This window comes from Ambystoma mexicanum, chromosome 1p, assembly GCF_040938575.1.
Source record: "Ambystoma mexicanum isolate Mex_15411 chromosome 1p, UKY_AmexF1_1, whole genome shotgun sequence".
NCBI lineage: Eukaryota > Metazoa > Chordata > Amphibia > Caudata > Ambystomatidae > Ambystoma > Ambystoma mexicanum.
Genome location: NC_090921.1, coordinates 410,181,812 through 410,208,999, shown reverse-complemented (window position 1 = coordinate 410,208,999; position 27,188 = coordinate 410,181,812). Strand labels below are relative to the sequence as shown.

Here is a 27,188-nt window from a genome sequence, read left to right as displayed (position 1 = left end):
CAGGTCTGGAGATGTAGGCTTTTAGTCGGTTGGTGTGGAAGACTCTAGGAGCTTCCCTGGGTCTGCCCAGATCCACCAGATAGTTGACCTCTCCAAGTTTTCCCACAACCTTGAAGGGTCCCATCCATTTGTCTTGCAAGGCCCTCTGCCTTGTGGGGAGCATAACTAGAACAAGCTGGTCTTGAGTAAACTCAACCATGTTAGCCTTCTGGTCGTGCCAATGTTTGACCAGGGCTTGACCAGCTTTCAAGTTGTCACTTGCTTCTGCCATCATGTGTGACATTCTCCTCCGGAGACCTATCACATAGTCAGTCACTCTGACTGGCTTGAGGGGAGGAGCACCTTCCAACCCCTCCTTAATCAGGGCCAATGGACCTCTGACTGGATGGCCATAGAGAAGCTCAAAGGGAGAATAACCTACTCCCTCCTGAGGGACTTCTCTATAAGCAAAGAGAAGGCATGGCAGTAGAAGGTCCCACTTTTTCTTAAGGGGTTCTTCCAAAGCACCTATCATGCTCTTCATGGTTCTGTTAAACCTTTCAACCAACCCGTTTGTCTGAGGGTGGTAGGCGGTTGAGAACTTGTAGGTAACTCCACAGGTTTTCCACATGGCCTTCATGTAGTGGGACATAAAGTTTGACCCCCTGTCAGAGATTACCTCCTTAGGAAACCCAACCCTGGTAAAAATACCAAGGAGGGCCTTAGCCACAGCCGGAGCTGTAACAGTCCTCATAGGAATGGCCTCCGGGTACCTAGTAGCATGGTCTACTACAACAAGGATAAACCTGTTGCCTGAGGAGGTTGGAGGATCAAGGGGACCAACAATGTCAATCCCTACCCTCTCAAATGGGACTCCCACAACTGGGAGAGGCACTAAAGGTGCCACATTCTTGGAACCAACCTTACCAGAAGTCTGGCAGGTATGGCAGCTCTTACAATATCTATCTACTTCGGCCCCCATCTTTGGCCAATAAAAGTAGAGTGAGAGCCTTTCCTTGGTCTTCTTGAAACTCAAGTGGCCAGCCAAAGGTATCTCATGGGCTAGTTGTAAGAACTGTTGTCTGTTTTCCTGTGGGACTACAAGGCGTTTGTAGTCTCCAGGTTCAGACTCAGTGGGTTCACTGTAGAAGAGGCCATCTTCCCAGTGCAACCTATACTTCCCAGGCTCTTGCCCATCAGCTTGAGAAGCTGCCTGGTGGCGGAGACCCTCCAGAGTTGGACATTCTCTTTGCCCCTTACGAAAAGCTGCCCTGCTAGGCCCACCTTCTGCCAGTAAAGACTGCAGCTCAGGATGGTCCTCAGGGTCCAAATCTCCAATAAGGTTGGGGCCTCCTTCTAGCTCTTCCTCAGAGTCTAGCTCAACCACACAGGGTTGTACCTCCCTCTCAGCCTCAGCTGGAGGTGGAGTTACAGGTGTAACTTTGGACAACCTAGGGGAAGTCCTTGTTGGAAGCACTGGAGTGCTTGCTGCTGGCTTTTTCCTAGGAGTCTTGGGTTGCCCCTTTGCTCCTGATCTGGTAGTTACTGCAGTAAGTTGCTCCAGTGGTAGAGGAGTGATTTCTGTCATCATCTCCTGAGATAACCCTCTCAGGGTTTTCTCCCTTGCAGGTTTTGTGAGTTCCTGAAACCTTTTGCTAGGAGGTCTGGGGGTATGAGATACAACTCCAAGAGCTTTGAGGTCATTACCCAACAGAACCCTACCTGGCACTTCACATTGTACACTGACAGGTATTTTTACAGCCATATCATTACATTGGATGAGAACTGGTAACTGGGGACACATCTGCACAGGCCCACCAGCTAACTTGGTGAGGCATTTGGGTGCCTTAGCAACATCCTCTGCCTTGAAAAATGATTCATCCACCACAGTTATGCTGGCTCCAGTGTCCCTAATGGCAGGAGTCTCCTGACCATTCACCTGGACACTGTCCTTATAATACTCTTTAGTATTATCTGGGATAGAGTTATAGACATCTAAATTCTGTTGCTCCCACAACCCCAGAGAGACTAAAGAAACACTAGCTGAGACTCCAGTGGGTTCATCAGCTAGTAATAGAAAGTTTCCACTTGCCATGGGTACTTCCTCTTCTGGAGCGAAGGCTAAGGAGGCAAGCTGGACCCCTGAAGGTTTACCCTTACATCTGGGATCTCCTTTCACATGGTCAGTAGCCTTACAAACAAAGCATGAGCCAAAGGCTCGCTGGAATGGAGGCTTGTTCTGACCTCCTTCTGGTCTGGGACCAGAAGGTACACTAGCCTGATTTGGTTTCCCTTGTGGCTTACCCTTATAGTTTTGTTTGGGGCCCTCTTTGGAATTTGTAGTATTAGAATTCTCTTTGGAGTCCTTCTTAGACTGTTTTTCCCCATCCTTCTTCTGAGTTACCCCAGAATCCTTGTGAGTGGCCCTGTTGGCAACCCACAAGTCAGCAGCCTTAGCTAGCTTCCGGGAATCTAATTCCCTGGAATCAGCCAAGTGTTGTCTGAGCTCAGGAGAGCAGGCATCATAAATAGTCTCCAACATAAACAAATTCTTCATACCTTCATAAGTGTTCACCTTGTAACCCTTAATCCATCCCTCTAAGTTTTTCAAACATTCATTCACCCAGGTAGCCCAAGGGGTACCATCATGCTTTTTGAGGCTCCTAAACCTCTTAAGATACTGGGAAGGGGTCTTCCCAAACCTAGCTATCAAAGCTAGTTTCACACATTCATAGTCCTTCCTATCCTCCTCCCCCATCTCCATTACCACATCAGTTGCAACAGGGGGAAGCCTAGAGAACAACCAGGTGAGTAAGTCATTTCCTGTGATGTTCTGGAGCCCATGATTATATTCAAACAGAGACAACCAATCCAACACATCCAACTTAGGCTCATACATACCAACCAATTCTTTAGGCATCCGGGGTCTTTTAGGACTGGAACTTCTAGAGGAGCCAGAGAGAGAAACATTCTCAACAGATAATTTCTTCATTTCTAAGTCATACTTGAGCTCCATTTCCCTTAGCCTTAGTTCTTTGTCAGTTTGAGCATTAAGTTTCTTATACTCCAATTCTAGCTTCATTTTCTCCAGTTCAAAGTACTGAGGACTAAATGTGGGACCTGGTAAAGGTCCAGTAGGTACAGCAGGTAGAGCAGGCAGAGGCCTAGGGGGGACAGTTACAACAGCCTCACCCTCCTCTTCTGACTCTTCCTCAGAAACATCAACATTTTGCTCCATGTTAACTTCAACACTGTCATCTACAGTCGCTGGAGTGGTAGGTTCCTCTGAACCATCACCCAGACTTTGGTTAGCTAACAATCTTTCAATCAGCTCCATTTTCTTGCCCTTAGTCAGGAGATCCTTATGTTTACAGAGCACTCTTAAACAATCAGCAGTTTTGGCTGCAAGGGACTCTTGACTATAGCTTTCTATAACTGACATGTTAGAGGTTTTACTTTTTCAGTGCTAAGCTTTGTGGTTAGTTGCACTAAGGTATCTAAAGCACAAAAAAATGTATACTCAATACAAATCCCACCGCTGTACACCAGTGTTAGGCAGAAACCTGTGCAGTTCCCTTGGGGAACACTGCAAAAGATTTAAGACTACAGGTAGAGCAGTAAACCCCTTTGGTAGCAGTCTGTACCACCCAGATTTACCTGGTAGCTGTGGCTGAGCAGTCAGACTTCTCTCAAGAAGAGTTAGGCAGTATGTAAAGTATACACAATATGTACCAAAACACAATAGCACAAGCAAACACTGACCAGAGCTTGGTTTCAAAAGTATATAGTTATTTATTTAAAATACACATAAGTTAAAAACACTCTAGCAAAAATATAGTAAAAGCACTTCAACACAGTTATAATGAAAGTAGATTCAATCCTTTCTCCTATCTAGACAACTCTAAGTAAACACCACTTAATTAAAACAGAGGTGAGTGCTTAACGTTAGATGACACTCTAGTAGTTTCCAAGAAAGGGAGAGAAAAAGCAGAAATGGGTTAGACACACCACTCTAAGGTCCAGAGCACTTGCAATAGGCTTAAAGAAGAATAAAGTCACAGGTGAGCAAAAGTCACTAGGCAGGGCCCACTCTTAGAGTAGCCGGAGCGAAAATGTGCCCAAGATCACACTGTTAGTTAGAGATTCAAAGTCTTGCAAAGAGTCAAAAAGGGGTTAGAGTGGCTCAGAAAGTTTAGCCAAAGTGTCCCAGGCACTCCCAGGTTCGAAAGCCGGGGACTAAATCTACCCCGTACAGTCGGTAGCAAGGGAAGCCAGGCAGAACACAGTACCTTAAGCGGAAAGGATCCTCCAGCGGTGGCAGTTGTTCCAGGCAGTGGCAGCAGGGCTCGACGTCGGTCAGGGGAGAAGAAGTTCTCGCTGAAGAGCAGAAGAAGAGGGTCGTTGCACTGCCCGGGAAGAAACCAGCCGCGGAGTCCTCCGGTTAAAGGGTTGGTGCCGACTTTCGCGGTATGGGGGTAAAGTGTGGTATTCCGGTTGCCGGGGTGCTTGGCACAGGCAAGGCGGCCACGAGATACCTCAAAGAACGGAAAGAAGGCGAAAACTGGTTGTCCCCACCAGTCAAGGGAAGGAGCCACTCCGTTAAGAGTTCTCCTCGGTCGTCGGGAAAAAGTGGTGAGACGGTTCAGCAGGGCTCCACCGGGTGGTGTCGTCGAAGCAGGTCGGCTCAGCTCTTCCCTCGTCGGATTCTTGGTCCTGTGGCGACTTCTGAAGTCCCAGTCCCCAAAGCCCTGCTTTTATGCAGCAAACCCCCATTCACCCAGCCTAGCTGTCACTCAACCATGCTAAGTGGTGAGCCGGGCGGCTCACCACTTGGGCCAATCAGGACGGAGTGCGACTTGAGTTACCAAGGTAACTCAGTCCAGGGTGCCTAAATCCCCCTCCACCCCTCCTAAGTACCCCAGACAGAGTGGCACCACTTTGGAGGGCTTCTGTGGAGAAGCCCGCCAAAAGTGGAACAAAGGGCTCCACTTTGGGTCAGAGTTACAGAGGCGAACACCAACGCCATTTTAGAATCAAGTTTTGGCAAAAAGTCCCAACCGGAGTTATAAAAATAAATATATAAACCGGCGGTATGTTTAAGGCTACCGTAAATAAATAATTAAATGTGTTAGCCTAAAACAATGGGAAATCCCATAGGGAAATATTCGCGGTCGAATATAAAAAGTAGTTTCCACTGCCACCAGCCAAAACTCGATCAGGGGGGACGGAGACGTGCCCCCTCGACTAACAGACCCTGGGGCAATCGAATTGCCCCAGCCAGTACGTCCACAATATGATGGTTTGTACTGGTTCTGTTCAGGATTCAAGACTAGCAAAGTCTTTGGTGACTTTACATGCCCTGGGAGACAGTAGTCAGTCCCAGGGTATGGAGTCTATGTTGGGGAGTCCCTAGGACACCCCTGGGTCACGGCACAGAGGGTGCTGTGTGACCCACATCACAAAAATACATGAGGCCCTATGGAGTAAGAGACCCCATAGCCCATTCAACACAAGGTTTAACCAAGAAAACACACTTCAACATGTCCAAGAGTGAGGGTAAAAGAGTCTCACTCTTGGCAGGAGAAAAAATTAAACCCCAGAAATCCAGCAAAGCTGCTGGGGGACTCACTAGGTAGGGAAATTCAGCCTAAACAGAGAATTCTCCCTAACACCGACGCTGGCGTCCACATCGGACGAACACCAATCACTGATGGCGTCCGTCCATCACGTGACGCCTCTGTGCGGTCACGTGCCCTGTCACGTGATCTACCTTTCATTCAAATAGAGCTGAGAGGAAACACTCAGTGCTTCACAGCTGTTTCCACCAGAGACCTGTTCGGCATTACCCTCGTTCTTCTTGTAACTCTTTGGAACTCGACCACGGACCGCTACTTGGACTTGTCTTGGATTGCCCTTCTTGTTTCGACGCATCTTCTGGACCCTTGGAACTCTTGACCACCCTTTTTCTGGCCCTGGAATTGCTCTGGATTACCCTTCTGTTTTGGCGAACTTCTACCCACGCTCCTGGCGATCACGTTTTGTCTCCTGAGTCATTTGGGGTTCACCACCTGGACCTTGGATGGACTTGCTATCTGGTCACGCTCTGGCTATCGGTGTGAGTTGGAGGAAGTACTGTACATCCCAGCCTGCTGTCGGTCTTCCCTCGTTGTCTGTTCAGGCTTACTACCTGTCCTATCATCCCCAGGGTAAGCTGTGCCATTTTTGTTCCTTGTTTGCTTGCACTGCCATTATTGTTCATAGTATACCTGAACCTAACCTTTGCCTTACAGCACTCAGGGGTCCTTCCGGTGTTCCGGGTATCCGATTGACGACGCCACTCATCACCTGTGGCCTCAAAGATTGCTAGGGCAGTATTCTTTACCTGCTCGAGCGGTACTTGGGGACGGAGGTAGTTTATAGCTGCACGACCATCAAGGCGGATCACCAGGATCAGAACAGTCGGTCTGTTGCACCCCAGGTGTTAGTGGGAGTACCTTGGATTTGGACCAATTAATTTTTTTATCCAGAGTTACCCAAATCTGACTACTTCTTTTGTTAGGGGGAGGGGGAGATTCTGCCTAGGGTGTTTAACATACAACAAAATGTCATTCGCATATAATGACACTATGGAAAGGTGTGAATTTACTCGAATTCCACAGGGCGCATGCAATTCACGGATATGGCAGGCCAGGGGTTCCTTTGCAAGAGCAAACAAAATAGGTGAAAAATGGCACCCCTGGCGCGTACCCAGAGTGGCGTAGATATATTCCGATACCACTCTGTTCGTGCATACTGCTGCCCTGTGGGTTGAATAAAGCAACCTGACCCAGTTGATATATGTGCAGCCAAACCCGGATCGCAGGAGGACCTTGAAAAGGAAGGGCCACTCAATGGATTCAAAGGCCTTCTCTGCGTCAAGGGCTGCGACTGCCAGCGGTACCTCCGGGTTCACGTTGTGTATTAGGGTGAATAGGCATCTCAGGTTGTATCAGCTTGGGATGAACCCAGCTTGGTCAGGAAGGACCAGCGGTGGCACATGAGGGAGTATGCGGTCTGCCATAATCTTGGCAAGTATGTTATTATCAGTGTTGATTAATGACAGCTGTCTGCATGACGCTTGCTGTCGAGGGAGCTTTTCCAGTTTTAAGAGAACTGTCACTAATGTGGATTTAGTGGATTCCGGAAGGGTGCCTGATGACAATGCACTTTCGTGCATACTCAGGAGGTTGGGGATTAGCCGGTTTACATAGAATATAGAATTCTGCAGTTATACCAGCACAGGAGCATTAGGGAGGGACAATATTGCCATACAAATCTCCTCTTCAGTTATCAGGGAATTTAATTCTCCCCCTCGTTCCTGATCGAGCCAACCCTGAGCGAGCTCATTTAGGTATCGCTTAAGTGCATCGTAGACTGCATTAAGGTGTGATGTATACAGTTGCCCATACTAGTCTCGAAAAGTGTTATTTATGCTTTCAAGATCTTTAATGGTATTCCCATTCTGATTGTCAATCTCTATTATGGGTATGGTTTGGTGTTCCCGCCTAATGGCCCAGGCCAGTGTTTTGCTTGGGTGGTCCCCCTTCCCGTATCTCGCTGCCGCCATTGGGTCACCCAAGAACCTCTCTCTTCCCTACCAGCCTGTTGCTGGAGTTCTTCTCTGCAAGCTTTCAGGTCACGGCGTAGCTCAGGTGTGTCCATGGTCCCCTGTTCATTCTCTAATTCCCGGATAGATCTTTCTAGTGATCTCATGGTCCCTCTTAGTGCCTTTAGAACCCCCTTCTTTTGAGATGCAACAACCCCCTTACATAAACTTTAAACACTTGCCATACTGTGCCCGGATCGGGTACCGATCCTACATTGGCCTGAAAGTAGGTCTGTATGTATTGGTTGATCTCCGCGTGCAAAGCCACTTCCTCGAGAGCGGTGGCCCTGAAACGCCACCAGAGTCGTCAAGGGTAGCACAAGAGATTGTTAATGCGGAATAGCATGTGCAAATGGTCCGATAGGGTCCAGAGCAATATTGTGGCTTCCAACACCTTCCTGCTAACAGCGGGGATGGCCATAATATAATCTATTCTGGATGAACTTCCGTGGACACCGGAGAAGAAGGTGTAATTCTCTTTTTGGGGGGGGGTGTGCTCCACGTCATAAATTGTGTAGCTGATGGTAGTCAGCGATCGTCAGCCATGCTTCGACTGCTTGGGGGAGGTACTGTCACGTGGTGCTGGACCTATCCATTTCTAGTGTGAGGGCCATATTCAAATCTCCAGTCCATATGATTTCATACCCTGGGATTTAGTGAATGTGTAGTGCACTGGTGAAAAGTCTGGTGTGTCCGCATTGGGTGTATAGATGTTTATAAGTTTCTCCGGCGAGTATGATGTACCTCCCCACCTCATCCTTAATCTGTTCATGTAGTTTGAACTGTACAGACCCATGGATATAGATGGAAACGCCGCAGGAGGTTGTGGTGAATGAGGAATCATCTTTGGATGCCACATCATGCCGGTTTGGGGAGAGGCGTCCCCCTGGCTAGATGAGTCTCCTGTAGCCATAGGACAATGACCTTGTGGCTCCAGCTATAGTTTGCTACTAGTCTGGATTTTTTCTGATTGGTGAAGCCTCGTATATTCCAGGACAATATTGAAAGAGCCCCATCCGATTTCTCCCCTATGGTTGGTGTACTCATTTTGTGTATTGTGTGTCGGCTGTCGTGTCGATCTCAGAGTTATCTATACGTGATCTGCAGATGGGCAATTGCAGTGTGTCAATGTTGTCAGTTGCATGTATAAAAGCTGTTTGAAATATTATTGTGTGTGAGCTCCCATGACCTTTTTATCTCCCTCTGTAACTGTTGACAATGATGTAACCCACCAGCGTCGTTTCCCCAAGCCCTCCCTCACCCTCCTACACCAGAAACATAAGCCTTCCGGCTCCCATTCCCACCCCTTATCCCATATAACATACAATAACTTAACAAAACAGTACCACAGTGGCTGCGGGTAGTGGGCACTATAGGCAGCCTAACCAGCTCCATTCGACCACAGCCTTTTTTGTAGCGCTAATTAGTTTGCCCATCTATCTCCCGGAATACCTGCAATGTCTGAATTAGGGTCTTGTGAACTGTATCCTTGCCATATTACATTATCCTAGGGCCGATGGGGGTAGGTGGGTAGAATGACTGTGTGATCCTCTGGGATCAGAAATGTTCATTGCAAAGCGCTCTGCTGCCTCTGGGGTAGTGAACAAGGTGGTCGTACTGTTATGCTGCACTCTTAGTTCGGCCGGGTGGAGCATAGCGGATTGTATTTCTATCTCACATAAGATGTTCTTGACGGCTTGGAAAGTCTTGAGTTGCCTTGTACCATCGTCCGGGAACAGGCGTATAGTTGATGATCCCCTTCACAGATCCCTCTTCTCTCTGGCCGCGCGAAGCAGGATGTCTCTGTCCCTATAGCTGAAAATGTTGGCTATAATCGGGCGCTTGGGGCACCTTTCCACCATAAACATGGGTGTGAGGGGGGATTGTTCAGGATTTCTAACAATAGATTTTTCACAAACTTCTCCATATTGTTGATCGGAGTTGATTCCGGGACCCCCAGTATACGGATATTGTTCCGCCTCAAACACCTTTCTTGGTCTTCATTCTTAGCAACTACTTCCTTGACTGTCTGTTGCAGCTCTGCCATTTCGCGTTGCTGGGTGGCCACTTTATTCTCTCCATCTCCTATTCACTGTTCGCATTCGGTCATGCATCCACACAACTTGTCAATTTGTATAGCTGATATGTCCACCTTGCATGTCAGAGCATCGATCTTGGCCCCAAAGTTATCAGTACTGCTCTTTAGGGCCAGTAATGGTTGGTTTAGTGTTTCTGCGTCTATTTGGGAAGATGCCTGCGCTTGTTCCTGGGGTGGCGTTGGCTGCATTTGATCTATACAGGCAAACTGATTCATCCTGCCCTGTTTTTTTGGGTTTACCATGGTGGGGCTGTCTGCAGGTGGGTTCTCTCCGGGGGGAAGTCGTAGCTCTAAATTCTGGTTATTCGGGGGTTATTCAGATTGTGTCAGCCCTCAGTACACTTAGCCTACCATATTTGTCGCAGGGAGACCGTAGTTTGATCAGGGCTCTGAGCCTTTATGGGATCTGTTTTTGTTTCTGGGTTTATTGGGTGCTTGCCCAGGGTGCCCTGTCTCTTCCTATATATGTAGGATCTCAGCTGGGGGTGTCGGCTGGGGTTTGGGGGCAATTCCGTTGGTTTGCTGTCAGGGTAAGATGCAGCAGTGTTACGGCCCTATAGTGAGTCAGTGTCTTATCGTGGAGATTCAATACTCCAATCAACGAAGCTTATTTCCACCCCAGCCGGTTAATGTGAGGAGAGAGACTCAGGACCCACTTCGCTTGTCGTGCCCATATGTTCCAGGGCTGTCCGCCTTCCAATCTTGTGCCTATCTGCCTCAACCAGGTGATTCGTCAGTGTGCAATGAGTAGCTGGTAGGGTATTGTCCGGCGAGGACTCCACCGTCCGTCTTGGTTGGGTCAGCAGGGTGATGGCCGTCTTGGTTGGGTCAGCGGGGTGATGGCCGTCTTGGTTGGATCACTGCAAAGTTTCACACCATTGATGCTGGGGAGGGGGTGCTCCAATTATTTTTGCTGAGTGTGCCTATCCACATATGGGCAAAGGGCATCCAGGGCACCTGTATCACTTGAGGATGGGTCGGGCTCTTTGCCCCAATTTATTTTTACTATTTCACTGTTAGGCGGCTGTGTTTCTGGTCCACAACCACACAAGCATGTTGCGGTTCTACCACTTTACCCCCCACGTTGCATGTTACGTGCAGGGTTCGCGCTCGACTCGGCCTCCACCCCTGGTCCCGTGTGAGCGTGCTTTTGATGTTTTTTTCTTTCTTTTTTGCCGACCCAGCTGGTGCGTGTGTAATGCACTCCAGCCTGGACCCATTGTGACGTTGAGTCAAGTCATGGGAAGCTTGTAGCAGCGGTGGCTAGGGAGTCAGTAAAGTTCAGGATCTGTGTGCCCCGTGGTAGGCCTTCAAGATCAGGCCAAGGAGGCTGCAATAGGCAGGGACCAAGCGGGTAGAAAGCGCGTGGGTCACCATTCGCGCTTACCGTTTAGACGAGCCGGTAGTCCTACCGTCTCATTGGACCTCTCCCAGCTCCTGGGGTCGAGTTCCTTGAATACGCTGTATCGTCTGACTCCCAGTAATGTGTCCCGCGGCATGGTTCCAGTCCAGCATTGTACTGCCGCCACTTTGCAGGGAGCCCGCTTCCGCCAGCAACCCTCGGCCCGGTTGTCTGGATGCGGGAGGCGGGGGATCCTGTACCTCATTTCTCAGAATCAGGCCTCCTCTATGGTCCTTGGGCAGGAGGTCAGGGCCACCCCCCAGGTCGCCAGAGACAGCAGCAGTGCTCCAGCAAGCCTCACGTTCTTCGCAATGTGAACCGCTGGGCCGCCCCTCCCTCAGCAGGTCTATGTGAGCTGGGTCTGGCCGTCACAGTAGAGCGATAGATTCATTTCTTCTAGTCGTCGCCCCCTGCAAATGTTCGGTGAAGGATGAGCCCTGCTAGTTCACACACATGGGTGGATTTCCGAGGGTTGACGGTGCCTCAAAGTGAAGGATAATTAGAAGGATATTACAGCCGTTTACGGAGGCTCTCAGGCAGCGGCCATACTGTTTGCCGCACAACAGCACCCCCTCTTTTTGATACTTGTGTTATGCCTTCATCCATGTTTTCTGGCATCTACTTTTTACTATTGCAGCGCACACCACTTTCTGTACAGTGATGCTTGAAGCTCCTTGAGCTTTCCTTTTTATTTTACCTGTTAACTAGTTTCCAGGAAAGGGGGACATCCTTTTGTCCCTCCTGTATTATATATTGAGAGATCAGCACACCCCACCTTACCTGGAGTGCTGAGGGGAAATATTGTCTCCCTTTTCTCACTGTTTCAGTAACTTAATTCATGTTACAAGTTCATCGGACAGTCTGGTGGCAGTGTACCTTTTGGCATGACATTTTAAGATGTCTTCGCAGCTGCAGTAGGGACCGAGTGGTCACCATTTGCCTAAATGGTGGCTGTATGTTAAGCCCAATTATGACGACTTGTACTTATGTGAGCCTTCTTCTACCTTCCAGGGTGGGGGGGGGGGGGGGGGGGAATACTTGATGGTTCTTGTGTCTTTGGCAGACTTCCCTTGGAAACCCTGCCAAAGTGCTCAGAGTGCCTGAAAGGACAGGAAGTGGTAGAGGTAACGGAAACTCCCCTGATCTTTGTCCTGCAGTGTCCCTGCCTATAATCAGGTGGCTGGCTGTTCCCCTGGACAGCCGCCCCCTGACGTCCCAGATTTGCATTAAAGGCTTGAATGGGGATTGGTGGGCTGAGCCAGTTTTCCTGCATAAAAGGCGAGGGACCTGGAGCTGAACCTCAGAGCCAACCACTGGTCTGAAGATTCGAACAGGAATTCGTAGAAGGATGTCCCAGCAACTTCCAGGCAACCGACAGAGCCGCTGAGTGACTGCTGAAGACCCGAACCCGAATTCCGAGAGACAGGGAAGATCTCTTGAAGACAACTTCCTCCCATGGACTGGCGGACCTAATAAGACTGAATAGCATCTGCATCTTGCGCCATCCCACGAAGAGCTGTGACCCACCCCGGGTGCAAACTACAAATAACCTGGAACCTGTGCCATTTTGTGGTGTAACATTGTGTGAAGTGCAGGTCTGGCGGAAACCTTGTGGGCAACCTTCTATCCCTGCAGTGACACTTTTCCACTCCAAGACGTCCCTTCAGCCGAGTCATAGACCAAGTAGCAAAGATAAGTCTAGCTGACGACAACCGTCGCTGACCCAAAGCCTGTGAAGGGCTCCAACACACCAGTGCCGTGAAGATCCCGTGCTGAAGTACATCCGGCTGTTCCCTCCAAAGTTCCTTTTTCAGCCATCAAGGACACGAAACCCAAACCGGGGACAACTGTCATCTAACTTTGGGGCCCAACCTGCAGGACCAAGTTCTTCATCGATAAGGTACTGTCTTAAAATGAGGAATTTAACTTGGTCTTGCTGCGTTGCTCAGGTATTCTTGGAGGGCTGCAGTTAAGCTGCTACTTGCACCCCCCTCCAGGGTACCCCAAGTACCACTGAGGTGAACAACCCATTGGGCTCTAAATTGCTTGAACTATTACTTATCTGCAATCCTGAAGAAACATTCATAGGCTCTGCTCTATCTCCTGCTTACCTGTCTCTTTCCTCCTCAGCCCTTGGTCACTGGACCCACATTGCCCCCAAGACTCGGACTCATTTAGTATAGGGTTGGATTTTTGAAGATTGTTTGGGCATGAGTTAACTAAATTTGCAAGAGTTGATGTAAGTTTGGTAATTAGTATCTGTTGTTTTGTACCACTTCATATTTGATTTAAAGTGTGCTACCTTTTAATATTGTGATATTATTACTGTATGAATAGTACTTTCATGACCCATTTCTAAAAGCCTTAGTGTATATATAATAAATGACTATTTTATTTAACTGCTAGTGTGTCGATATTTTCTTGAACTGATTGCATGCTCCAAGTACAGTGAGTGGTCAGAAATTAAAGCCGGAAACAAGGCTGTTATCATTTCAAATAAATAAATTAAATAATGATGGGTATGAAAAAGGCCTCTCTGACCCCATTCTAAGGAGGAATTTCCTACCTAAAACCAAAACTAAAGATCTGTCTGTGTCAGGATGTCAACAACTGAAAAGCCGTCCTTGTGTCCAAAACGTCCTATCCTGACCCTCCCACTACAAAACAATACCATTGTGCAAGAAATTATCTTCAACTTGATATTGGCAAAAATTGTTAACAACTGAAATGAATAGCTCAGGGTAGCCCCTTCCCCTGGATTCTTAAGGAGGATGGCAAATTACTCTTATTAACAGTTCCTTTGTGGCTCTCCTTGATTCACAAGTTTCCGTGTTAGACACGTTCTTTACCAGTCTTTCTTTCATATCAATTTCTTCTTGGTCAGTTTCTTGGTTTCCTTTCCTTGCGAGGACCTCATGCTTTCAATTACCTGGGGTCTTGCCTTGCCAGGATTTCTCATGTGGATCAATTGCTTGGTGTTTTGCCTTGCCAGGACTTATGTATTTTCATAGTTTCTCCATCACCAATTTTGTATATATTGCTCTTGGTTTGGTATAGATGTTTGCGGTAAGGTTTGTTCAAGCTTTACCCCACACTTGCATTTCATGCATCAATACGTCGTGGGGGATTGTACTTTGCCTGTTCTGTATTCAAAGAATCTTCTTGTAGTTTTAACAATGGTATCACATGCAAATCGGCACTGGCGCAGTTGCCGGCATGCCCCGGGGTCCCCACTGGCTCTGGATAGATTCACCAGTTCTCTCCAGCATCTGGCCGGTTTGCACTTCTGCAGCGTGAGGCTTTCACCAGATTTCCACACTGGAGTGCAGAGACGTCCTTGCGACTTACTTCGCGGCTCTGCGGTCACACGCCCGCTTCGTTTCAGGTCCCGGAATGGAGAACGTTGCCACTGCAAGCACACAAGCTCCCAAGACCTCTGTCGCGGCTCCTTGCGTCTCTACAGCACTTATGTCTGTCGCACAGCGTTTAACCTTTTGACTTGGCGGTCTTCTCTGCTCCGCCACACTGATCGGTCATCTTCGTGTTTGAGCCTCCATACAGGAGCCGTCTTCTCCTGCACTGCCTCACAGAGTAATGCGTTTGCTATGTTTAAATGCCCCACGCACAGGTGATTTGGAAAAAAACAACTAGACTGCATGTTACGCTTCAAGTGCTCGTTATCTTGCTCAAACTCCATCTTCCTCGTCTCAGTACCTGAGGGATTCTGGGAGTTGAAGTTGATGGGTGTCATTGGACAGATGGTATTTAAATAGTCATTTTCAATGTTCTTACATAAAGGTACCTCAAAACCAAAAGGTGCTGTGTTGGCGCTTTGTACGTTTATGTCATAGGTGGGTGTTTGAGCACAAATATATGATTAGGTTTCTTCACTTCCTCTACAGGGGGGAACAAGCAGCTGACAATAGGCCATTAAGGTCTTGGGTATTACAGGGTCTTCCTCATGGGAAAGGGGGAGATACAGCGTCTCATCCAATGAAGTCATGACATCTCCCATGTAGTGGTGGTCTCCCATGTGATCCTCCCTCATAAAGCTAGCCCCATGGTCAGGTAGAGGCTGCCATCCCCTGGCCACATGAAAGGTTGTCACCACCAGGGAATCAGTGAGCTTCCTTTGGATTCATCACATATAGCCCTCCACCCTCAGACTAAGCCTGGATGCTCAGCCATTGCTACCAAATCTTTAGGTAGTTCAGACTAAATCTAAGGGGTGGGCTTTTCAGAGTTCTGTCACAGACAGTAACTTGTGTAAACCTACCTAACAGTGGTGAACAGGTAGAGTTAAGCAAAGATCTAATCAAGGTACGCGGAAGAGCTGTCAAGGATTAGTCGCAAGAGTGAGTGAAAGTGTTATAGGGCTTCAGTGAGTCCACACAGAATACCACACAAGTTCGCTTAGAGAGCCAATGTATAAAAGTACAAATATTTATTGAATATTTAATAACACACCATTGATGAGTCAAAGGAACATCCAATAAACAAAGTTAAAGTGAAATTTTGAATTGAATTTGTTTGATACCATGTCGATTATGTTTTCAAAAATTCTTTCATTTTGTAGTTAGGTTGAAAAAAAAGAACAAGTCATATCCAACATGGTGTTAACATCAAACCTTATACCAGTATTTGTGTTTCACTTAGATATATTTCTTGAATTTATATATTCATTCTCTCATACTCATTCTCAACACGTGTTTCCCCATTGAATTTGTCAATGGTTCATCACGAGAAAGGAATGATTTCCTGATTCAGTTGTGGTTCAGTTTAAATGAATTTACTCTTGTCAAGATAATCGTTCAAATGGCTTCAAATAATTACCAAAAATGTGTAGTGACCAAATGGTTTTTCAGCTGACCGGGCCGGATGCGCGCATTCACGGCAGAAAGGACTGACACAGCCACCCGTTTCAAGGTTTCTTGGACAAACAAGCCATCCTAATTTTGGATCTATACTAGAGAAAAATCAGGCAATAGTTAAGCCATTCTGAAAAGCCATTTGGTCACTACAAATTTTTTTGCAATTATTTTTGGCAATTACTCATTTATAAATAAAATCCTCAGCTGCAGTATAGCACACAAGGGTGACCATTTTGTCAAAATGTCCCTGGTCGTCTTTTTTTGACATTTTCTGTTTGTGAGGTTTTTTTGGGTTTTACTCTGCGCGCCAAACCAGGGTTGAGCCCTTTGTTTGTTTTGCCTTTGGCCAGTTTCAGCCCTGAAACCCGCCTCTGACTCCAGTGTGTCTGGAAGGGCAGGAACTGAAGGAGGTTCCCGAAACTCCCCTGTCCTTTGTCTTTAGGAATGCACCCAGTTCTGATTGGCTGGATGTCCTTGCAGGACAGCCACCCTGCTGTTTGACAGCTAAACTGTGCATGATTGGGAGAAACCTGCTTAAAAGGCAAGGGTTTTGGGATTGAAGACACAGTCGACCACTGGGAAGAACAAGCTGACGAAGAAACAGTGAACGAAGCTTGCTGCATCCTCCTGGACCTTTGATTTGCCCGGTGGAGCCATGCTGCTGTGCTCAAACTCCTTTTTCTGATCAACAAGAGAAACTCCGGAAGGGACGACTTCTTCCATTGGGTTAGTTGGACCAACTAACCCTGAGACAAACTCCACTGCACCACCTTCCACGACTGGCTGTACTTCTTTGCTGTTGCAGGAACCGAGTGCCAGGGGTAGAGAAATCTGTAGTCTAGGGCAACGTCTGTGATCTAGCCAGAAGCCCCAGAAATCTCCCGAGGCTCTCCAGAAGTAGGATGACCAGAGCTCGAGTCCCCTCACTAGAGTGCAGGGCTCATGGAGTGAAGGAAGCCCAACCGGTATCCAAGATCTGCAGTGGTGCTGTTTACTGAGCGCTGAAACCGCGAAGTCCCGCTGACCTGAAAAGAACCTGTAGCTGTCGCAGACCTCCGAATTGCTGCCGCAGGAGACCTCCAGACGTCCTACCTCTTGTCCCCACGACTGAGGCCCAGGATCTGCATCGCTGCAACCAGACAGAAGCCAGCTGGATCACTCTTCTTCTAACCAAAGGTACTGTTCTGACTTGGGGTACTTACTTCAGTGTCTTTAGCTTTGCTCTTCTCAGTTGCAGTAGGTACTTTGCTAGAGTTGATTTCTGCTCTACCCTTCACATGTGTAACAGCTTGTGACCCTACAGTGATTTCACTTCAACAAACTCTCTAACTTTGTGCAAGACTGTCACCTAAGAAGTGCCTCTGCTCCATAGACTGAGCGCCTATTGACTTTGGCTGTCCTGGCTCCCTGCAGACTCTTCTAGTCCATTTGACTTTGATACTTACTGTCTTTCATAGGTGATAACTTGGTTTTTAACTATTATTGCTAGGAAAGGTTTTTATCTAGACTTCATTGGAAGATTTAAAGTGCTCACATGCTCCGAGAACTGGTTAACCCTTTTCCTTCCTTTAACCCTTCTACAAACCTCAGAATCTACAAAGTGTACTATTGATATATAAATGCCATTACTGTCCTAGTTAGTGAAGTCAGCTCAGGGTGTAGAAGTGTCTAGGAAGCACCACTAAAGAGCATCTACTAGTTTGGTGTTGATTCTGGAAAACTATTTTAAAGTATATTTGATTGTTACATATATTGCCATTTTTAAAGAATGCTTATTTAAAAACTACTGTTCAATAAAAAAAATTGAAAACAAAAAACTTGAGTATAAGTGTTACTTGGCTTCTTATATTTGTGGGTTTCACTGCTACAGCTCTACAACTCACATTTACCCATTTCTTGAGATAAGCCTGGCTGCTCAGTCACACTTTCAACTTGTGTAGTACAGGCCTATACCAAAAGGTGGGTTACTTAATACCAAGAGGACAAGGGTTATGTAGTCTCCCACAGGGTTACTACAGCAATTCCTGCCTAACAGCCTAACAAGGCTGACAAGCGTTGACTCAATCACATATTTAGGGATGTGTATCAATATTTGTCTGAGATGGCCCCTGTAAACCAATACTGAGACTGGAAAAATAGCCCTCTCAACCGAGGGATGCCGACTTTTAAGAAAGTATGGGAAATTCTCTATTGTGCCAGTGGTAACCTTCTATAGGATGAAGGTGGTACTGATAATAACATACGGCGCAGAAGCCTTTTTCACCCTTCCAATTGAGGTATGGCACTTCCTAGAGAGTCTATTTTGGAAAAGTGTCCTCCAATTTATCGAATTGTGTCTTGATACAAGTGTTGAGGCTGGAAGTGGGTCAGATTTCTCTCTCTGCATCGTTTATGTGGACAAACATAATGTTGTACGGTAAGCCCATGTCATTGCACCCGGTAAAAGGCTTTGGTTTAGTGAAGGGAGCGCTCTTTAGTGAATCCGACCTAAATTTGAAGAAATGGAAGAGCGCTTTCTTTCGAGGCACTGATGGGTCTGGTTACCACAGAAGAGCAGCTGTAGGCCAACCGGACATCAGTGAAAATCAAGATCTGGAGAAAAGACTAGACAGACAAAGGAGTAAAGTCAACGGTTTAAACTGCATTCTCACTGTGTGCCAGTGTGTAGGCCCTACAGTACTTTGCCAAAATACTTGTTGAAGTGCCCTACTAGTTTCTACAAAGCACAGTTTATGAGATTCAGACGGAACCTATTCCCAAATTTAGAGGTTATAACAACAAGGAATAAAGGGAGAAACCAGTGTGCAAGCTGTAGGCTTTGTAAGGTGGAGACTGAGAAAGAAACCCTTGAAAATGTGCTACTGTTTTGCCAGGCTGCAACAGACAGATTCCTGGGGACAGATTGTGGGGACTTTTTTTTTTTTTAAGAACTTAAAATGGCTATGCCTGATGAGTGGTAGTTTATTTTTATGCAAGTTGAACGGATAGCTCTGATCATTGCCTTGGTTAATTGCCTGGTGAACGTTTTTGAATTGAATTACAAGACGCAAAGACCGGGACACAATTCTGCAGGGAAGGAAGGATTCCCGCTGCCAGTGTCTGTAGGAACTCTTTGAGAATAGTTTTTCTTCTGACTAATTGTGGAGGGACAGATAGTGATGGGGGTTGGTGAAATGACAGAAAAAAATCTTTTTTTTTCCTTCCCTTACTTGTAGTGATTTTTTTTCTTATTTTTCCCTTTGTTTTATTATGTCTTGTGATAGTGATAGGCTTTAAATGAAGTTAATCACCTAATTGCAATTATTATTATTTTTTAAAGAGTCTATGGACTGATCAGTTTGCTCAAAAGAATGAGCAAAAAAAAGTAAACCGGAAGGCTTTACTTACCTTCAAAATGTCAGGTCAAGAGTGAAAACAAAAGTAAAAAGAAAGGGTGTCACAAAGTCGTCTATGGGAGGAAAGCAGCAAACCGAACATCTTTCCTAACACTTCCATTGACAGCAATTGAACCCCCAGCTATTTCCTATGACAAAGCCTTATCTGACTTTGGAAGTAAAGCCTTTTTAGCTTCACTTACCTTGCTCAACTAATTTATTTTGGGGATACTGGTCAGACGTTATACCATTGCAGGGGGACTGTGTACCCTTCGGTGTGTACCCTTTCAACCTGTGTTTTTGAGTATCACACATCAACTTTCAGAGAAGGGCTGGGGAGGTACTTTGTAGGGCTGATGTGCCCGGCTGGTCACAGGGTACCCCGTTTCACTAAATGTTCTGGGGCACTATTGTGTAAAGTCTTTTTTTAACCTAAGAATGCCATTCCAAGTACCATACACTGAAAAAGGCTTTGCCAAGTGTTTTAAGTTCTGTCCTTTAACCATCATTCTTTCTGCTGGGCTTCTCGGGTCGGGGAGCAATACATTAAGATACTTCGTTATCCGCCTGGAATCCTGGAGAGCCTTTGTATGGAAGAAATGGTCATAGCCCTGCCAGCAAGTGTCCGATGATGGGCAGGTGTAGAGTTTTTGGCTGTCCATGATTGGTCAGCGCATACCTGGTTGAATGGTGCAGATCCTGGTCATTGGTGGGCTGGGACAGCTATCAGCCCAACTTTGGAATAAGAAGAGAAGCCCTGTCACTGTTTCTCAGGTCAACCATTAGACCCAAGAGGCTGAAGAGCACAAAGTGGAGACCCGGGAAGACTGCTGTCAAGGGCAACCCGCATTGCCAAAGCCATCATCCAGCAAAGCTTGGCTACTTTTGCTGTGACCACAGAAGACCCTTGTCAGTGCTTCGACTCTTGAACTGGTGAGGCCCAGCACTGCACCTGAAGTCTACTGTCTAGGGATGTCCGAAGTGTTCTGCAGACATCGCGTGGGCTGCAATCTAAAGACAAGACCCATGCAGCACTGGTTCCCACTGCAAGCTGGTGCTTAAGCCTCTGCAGGTCATCAACTTGTGGCCTAAGTTAATCTTTCCTGAATGAATATGTGCCTTTCTGGAGCTGGATCTTCACTGCTGATACAAATCTCTCCTGCTGACCCCTGGTCAGGGTTTTTACACTGCTGCTATGCTTCTGCAGGGTCCCAAGGTGTACATCTTGTGCAGCTGTGTGTCGGTCAGAATCATACTAGATCTGTAGATCAGAACCGATGCGTAGCTGGACTCTCACCCATCTTCAGCTACTGCACCTGCAACACCAAAATCCATCAATGGCAGAAGTGCCCCCAGGGACTGAGTACCCAACGAGAGAGGGGGCCACTCAAAGTAAGAAAAAGGGGTATGAGTGTAATTGCATGTTTTTGTGCACCTCTCCAGCCATAGCGATTGCATGGGTGCAAGGTCCACTGCATAACACACTCTTGCCTGGCTGTGATCGGAGGAGTTGTGGTCAAGGATCCCCCAGGGTGACCGCCAGTGTGGTGGGATTGGGAATGTACCCCTACATTTCTACTTGCCCGTTAAATTCAATGATGGTTTAAACTACATCTTTCTACTAACGGGTGGCTTTGTCAAAGCTTGTGCAGGTGCACCATTGAGACTTCCAACCCACCCCAAGGTACTTAACTGGATCTTTAACTGTTGAGGCACTGCGACTGCTTATGTAATAGGGAAGGACTGCTAAAGTTAGGCATTTATGTTTTAATGCATTGTTCTTTGACTTTAGTTTCTACAGTTTCATTGATTTGCTGAACTTTGTTTTGTTTTTAAATGTAGGTATTCTTACTTTGAGTTTACCAACGGTGTACATATCTGTGTAGATAAGTGGTTTGTGTGCTATATGCTCCTCTTAAGTTTTAACAGATAAGTGTTTTAAGTGCTAATGTACTGGTATATTTTTGCACTTTAGTGTACACTTCAATATTTTGTTGTCTCAATGCCTGGTTAACACCGCCCACATATCCGGAAGTCTGCCTTACTGCTCAGTTCATGTTACCTTGAATGAGTTTGGCTAAACTAAGCATTCATAACCAGGTTCACCGGCGAAGTTTGCTTCTCAGAACCCTTCCACAGGGCTGGTTCTGAAAATCCAGACAATGGATTCGCAACATAAAAAAAAAACCTGGTCACATCTTCTGGAGCATTCTATGACACAGAGTTAGAAAACTGAAACATCTTGTAAACGACGTGGGTTGATGTATTTTAGTTGAATCCTCAAAACACATACCAGAAATTTGGCATGAACTCAAATGCAAAACAAAGCTTAGCGCATTCAGTAAGAAACAAGACTGTGCAATTACCTCAAACCGTTCATCTTCACAGCGATGAAGCTGCTCCTCATAAGGAGTTTTCTTTGAGCTGGCAAACGTTGAGTCTTCAGACCACGATGGAAAGGAAACCCAGGTATCATTTAACACCTGGAGAAGAGAGTAAAAAGTACTCTTGTCAGATGAAACGAGATTTCAGCAAGAATACATCTTCAAATTATTCTGCATTTCACAGTATTTGATTTCAACGTGTAGGCGAGCAAGATTAGGGAAGAAACAATTATATTGGAAACGCAAATAAGACTTAACCCACTCGGAACACAAATAGTTACCTGTGAGGCTTAGGATGTGCAGGATCACTGCAAAGGAGCTCTTCAGAGTATGTTCACAAAACAAGTATGATATGATATGCTATGATATGATATGGTATTTGTAACGCGCCTATACACAAGTGTTTCAAGGCGCGACGAGGCAGGGAGGGAGGGAAACAAGGGGAAGACAGACAAACGATCCTACTAGGCCAGGTGTCATTCAGATCGTGCAAGTGCAGAGGTAAGGGGAAAAGGAGAAAGTGCAGGGGGAGCAGGTGGGGGGGGGGAAGTGCAGTACAAGGTAAGTAGCGTAATAAAATAATAAATAATAAATAATAAATAAAAGGGCCAGCTGGTGGCAAGTGCGAGGTAAGTGCAGAGCAAGTGCTGGGAAGGGGGCTGTAGGGATGCAGTGACAGTCCCACAATGCAGGAGGAGCCAGGGAGGCAGTGCAAGTGGAGAGTGGCTGGGCCGTGGACCGAGGTCACAGAGTGGCCCAGATGCAGGTTTAGTGCAGACTTCAGTGGGGAGTTTAGCAGGTTTAGCAAGGGAGAGGGAGAGAGAAGGCAGAAGCGAAGAGGAAGGTTTTGAGGTGCTTCCGGAACCGGAGATGGTTCTCCTCAAGTTTCAGGGAGACAGGAAGGCTGTTCCAGAGGGAGGCCCCTGCTGCGGAGAGAGATCTACCCCCAGCTCGTTGCTTCGAGAAGCGGCTGACCATGAGGGAGTTGGAGACGGATGAGCGAAGGGCTCGTGAAGGCAGATATTTAGGAAGAGAGAGTTGAAGGTATTTAGGCCCCAGGCCCCAGAAGGCCTTGTGGACAATGCAGAGGGTTTTGAACTTAATCCTCGCAGCCACTGGGAGCCAGTGAAGAGATTTCAGTCCTGGAGAGATACGGTCCCTGGGCTTGAGGCCAAGGACAAGTCTCGCAGTTCTGTTCTGGATAAGTTGCGGAGAGTGGAGGCAGGCAGATTAAGATAGAGGCTGTTACAGTAGTCCAGCCTTGAGAGAACCAGGGCTCGGGAGACAGTGAGCTTCTGGGGGAAGGAGAGGAAGGGAAGAATACCTCTGAGGAGGTGCAGCTGGTAGTGTGACTTCTTAGAGACGTCAGATATATGAGGAGAGAAGGAGAGTGTGGAGTCGAAGATGACCCCGAGGTTTTTAGCTTTGCAGGTAGGGGCAGGAAGGGGGCCAAGGGAGGCCGGCCAGAGAGCTGCAGGAAAGGAGGGAGTGGGTGTGCCGATGAGTAGAATCTCAGTCTTACTGGCGTTAAGGCAGAGGTCGTTGGCGGCACACCATTCCTGGATAGCAGACAGACAGTCAGAGATGCGGGAAGGAGAGGAGGAGGCCGAGGGTAGCCTGAAAATGAGCTGGGTATCGTCCGCATAGCACTGAAAGTGGGGGCAGAGAGCGGCGATGCGGTGGGCAAGGAGTGCCAGATACTGGTTGAAAAGCCAGGGAGAGAGGTTGGATCCCTGGGGGACACCACAGGTGGAGTAAAAGATGTCAGAGAGGAAGGAGCCCATTTGGACCTGGGAGGGTCGACCGGAAAGGAAAGAGGTCAGCCATGCCAGAGCCTGACCAGTGATACCCAGGTTATCACAGAGACGGTTGAGCAGGATGGCATGGTTGACAGTGTCAAAGGCAGAGGAGAGATCGAGCAGAATGAGAACACAGGGAGTGTTGGAATCGAGGTTCAGGAGCAGGTCCTCACGGATGTTCAGGAGAGCAGTTTCCGTGCTTCTGGCCGCTCTGAAGCCGGATTGATGGTCATGAAGATTACCAACATATTCAGCATGGAGGTTAAGCTGGGAGATGGCCAGTTTCTCCAGGAGCTTGCCCAGGAAGGGAGTAATGGAGATTGGGCGATAGTTGGCCGGGCAGGAGGGGTCGGAAGAGGGTTTCTTGAGGAGGGGGTGCACAAGGGAGTGCTTGAGGGGGGATGGGAAGACTCCAGAGGCGAAAGAGTGGTTGCAAAAGTCAGCTAGGGCAGGAGCCAGGGAGTCGATGTGGTCCTTGATGGTTTTGGAGGAACAGGGGTGAACCTGTTTAGACGAGGCTTTCATAGATCGGACTTGTCTGGAAACCTCATCAGCAGAAAAAGGTGGAAAAGCAGAGAAGGAGGGCGGAGGGGTGGCTGCAAGAGAGCAAGAGGAAGAGCCGGGAAGAGAGGGAGGGAGGAGAGAGGAGGAGAGCGAGGACAGGATGTCCTGAGTTTTTGAGATGAAGTGCGAGGCCAGTGCAGTGCAGAGGGCCTGGGAGGGGACAGGAGAGGTAGAGACTGCAGCAGGGTTGGCCAGCTCCTTGCAGATTTTAAAGAGTTCGGCCGAGTTGTTTGATGCCTCAGAGATGCGGGCTTGGATAAGGGCTCTCTTCTTGGTGAGAACGGAGAGCCGGTATTGCCTTTGGAGCAGGCGGCAGGCCAGTTTGTCAGAGGATGAGCATGAAGCACGCCATTTCCTCTCTGCCACCCTGCACTTGCGTTTTAGGGAGACGAGATCCGAGTCATACCAGGAGTTACATTTGGCTTTGGGCTTCAGGCGGATTCTCATGACGGGGGCAAGGATATCGAGAGTATCAGATATAGAGGAATAGAGCATGGAGAGGGCTGTGTCAGGGTGGGAGTCAGCCAATGGGGGAGAAGGGGGCGAGAAGGTGGCAGCGAAAGCCTCAACTGACACGCGCTTCATGGGTCGGATGACCGAGAAGGTGGGTGGCAGTGAAGAGGGTGGCTTTGCCTGTGGGGTAGGGAGGGAGAGGTGGGAGGATAGGAGAAAGTGATCGCTCCAAGAGAGAGGAGTGGAGAGAGGGAGGGAGAGGGGAAGGTCAGAAGAGATCAGAGCATCAAGGGTGTGCCCTGCAGAGTGAGTAGGCCCAGACGGGAGAATAGAGAGTGAGAGAGAGTTGCAGAGTTCGCGGAAGAGACCAGTGGGGGGACAGGAGGCATCGAGGTGGATGTTGAAGTCACCGAGAAAGAGGAGTTGGGTGGTTGAGGACAGGAGTGAGGAGGAGAGGTCAGCCCACTCAGAGAGGAAGGAGGAAATTTGACCAGGTGGCCGATAGATAGTAGCCACGGTAAGGGAATGGCTAGGAGAGAGAGAAAGTCGGCAGACAAGACATTCAAAAGAGGAGTAGGTCTGCGTAAGAGTGACAGTGGCATGAATCCACTCAGGGAAGATAAGGGCAACACCACCCCCTGAACGGTTGGGCCTGGGCACGGAGAGGATCTTGTAGCCGTCAGGTAGGAGTGTGTCGAAGCTGGTGGCAGAGCTGGCAGTGAACCAAGTCTCAGTGAGACCGAGGACGTCGAGGTCCAGTTCCTCAAGAAGGCGACAGATATCAGAGGAGTGCTTGATGGCAGAGCGAGAGTTTAGAGTGGCAATGTGGAGAAGGTTGCCACCCTTGAAAAACTTCCGGGGAGGGGTACAGATCAGAGGTACGCCCTGCGGAGGTGTTAGAGAAGGAGTTGAAGAGGGAGCAAGAGAAGGGGCAGGGAGGGAGGGGAGAGGCAAGGTAGCCGAGGACAGAGGAGGGGGGACAGCGGGAGCGGAGAGGAAGTTGATGAGGCAAGGGAAGCGTCTATCAAAGAGGTGAAGGTTGGCCTGAGGGCCTTGGACCAAGACGGTCCCGTTAGCATAGACATTAATGATGGCTTTGGAGGAGTGGAAAGGGGCCAAGAGGACATCCCAACGGGTGCCACCATTAATGGGAGAGGTGGAGAAAGGAGAGAGCACAGTGACCATGTGAAGGGTCCATAGGTCAGGTGAAGGCACGAAAAAGAGAATGTCAGTGAGAGTTTCCTTGGAGCAGGCGCTCGTGTAGGTGTCAGCGATAGGGAGGCCTGGGTTGGAGACCAGGATGTCCTTTTTAAACTTTTTCCTACCGGATTTAGTGAGGAGAGCAGGATAGTCAATGGAGAAGCAGTTAGAGTAGATAGGCGAGATAGAGAGCACCATGGAGTAGGAGGGGAGGCGGAAGACACGGGTATGCAGACAAGAAGAGAGTGGAGGGCACTAGTTTACCACAATGCAGAGCAAACAGTAATGCGTAGAAGGTCAGGGCCACCTAAGTATGAGAATCCTGCGAGGGGAGAAAAAGCACCCTAGTTTAACACAATGCAGAGCAAACAGTAGTGCGTAGTAGGTCAGGGCCACCTAAGTTTGAGAATCCTGCGAGGGGAGAAAAACACCCTAGTTTAACACAATGCAGAGCAAACAGTAATGCGTAATAGGTCAGGGCCACCTAAGTTTGAGAATCCTGCGAGGGGAGAAAAGCACCCTAGTTTAACACAGTGCAGAGCAAACAGTAATGCGTAATAGGTCAGGGCCACCTAAGATTGAGAATCCTGCGAGGGGAGAAAAGCACCCTAGTTAACCAATAAATTGGAATAGGGGGGGCGAGGCATCATGCGGATGAGGTGTGCAAGGTGAGGAGGGGAGAAAAGCACCCTAGTTAACCTAGGGGGCAGGGGGCAGCACACAGACGCGCACGGAGCGCTAGCAGCACAAACAACAAAACGTTACAAAAAATAACAGGAGGCTTAACTGGAGCCCAATGGGGCTCGGGAGGCAGCCTCAGCAACAAGCCACACGGGGCTACGGCGACCGCTCCAACCCGCTCCGGCTCAACAAGGAAGCGAGCGTGGTGAGCGGTCGAGCCGTAGTACCGGAGCGGCTGCGAGGACAGCCAATCAGAGGGGGGCGTGGGCGGGAAGGGAGGCGGGAATGGAGGGGGGAAGGAGGACCAGGAAGTGAGGGGGAGGGAGGGGGCAGGGGGCAGCACACAGACGCGCACGGAGCGCTAGCAGCACAAACAACAAAACGTTACAAAAAATAACAGGAGGCTTAACTGGAGCCCAATGGGGCTCGGGAGGCAGCCTCAGCAACAATCCACACGGGGCTACGGCGACCGCTCCAACCCGCTCCGGCTCAACAAGGAAGCGAGCGTGGTGAGCGGTCGAGCCGTAGTACCGGAGCGGCTGCGAGGACAGCCAATCAGAGGGGGGGTGGGCGGGAAGGGAGGCGGGAAAGGAGAGGGGAAGGAGGACCAGGAAGTGAGGGGGAGGGAGGGGGCAGGGGGCAGCACACAGACGCGCACGGAGCGCTAGCAGCACAAACAACAAAACGTTACAAAAAATAACAGGAGGCTTAACTGGAGCCCAATGGGGCTCGGGAGGC

General features: G+C 48.3%; 1 protein-coding gene across 2 annotated transcripts in view; it reads right to left on the bottom strand.

Annotated features, from left to right (window-relative positions):
• The window catches only part of SIN3B (SIN3 transcription regulator family member B), a 1,409,802-nt gene that overhangs the window by 665,091 nt on the left and 717,523 nt on the right, over positions 1 to 27,188 (bottom strand). For both annotated transcript variants that reach the window (XM_069649207.1, XM_069649206.1), the window contains one exon: positions 21,736 to 21,852. In XM_069649207.1, the coding sequence (XP_069505308.1) occupies positions 21,736 to 21,852 (117 nt within the window). The remainder of the gene's footprint in view (positions 1 to 21,735; positions 21,853 to 27,188) is intronic.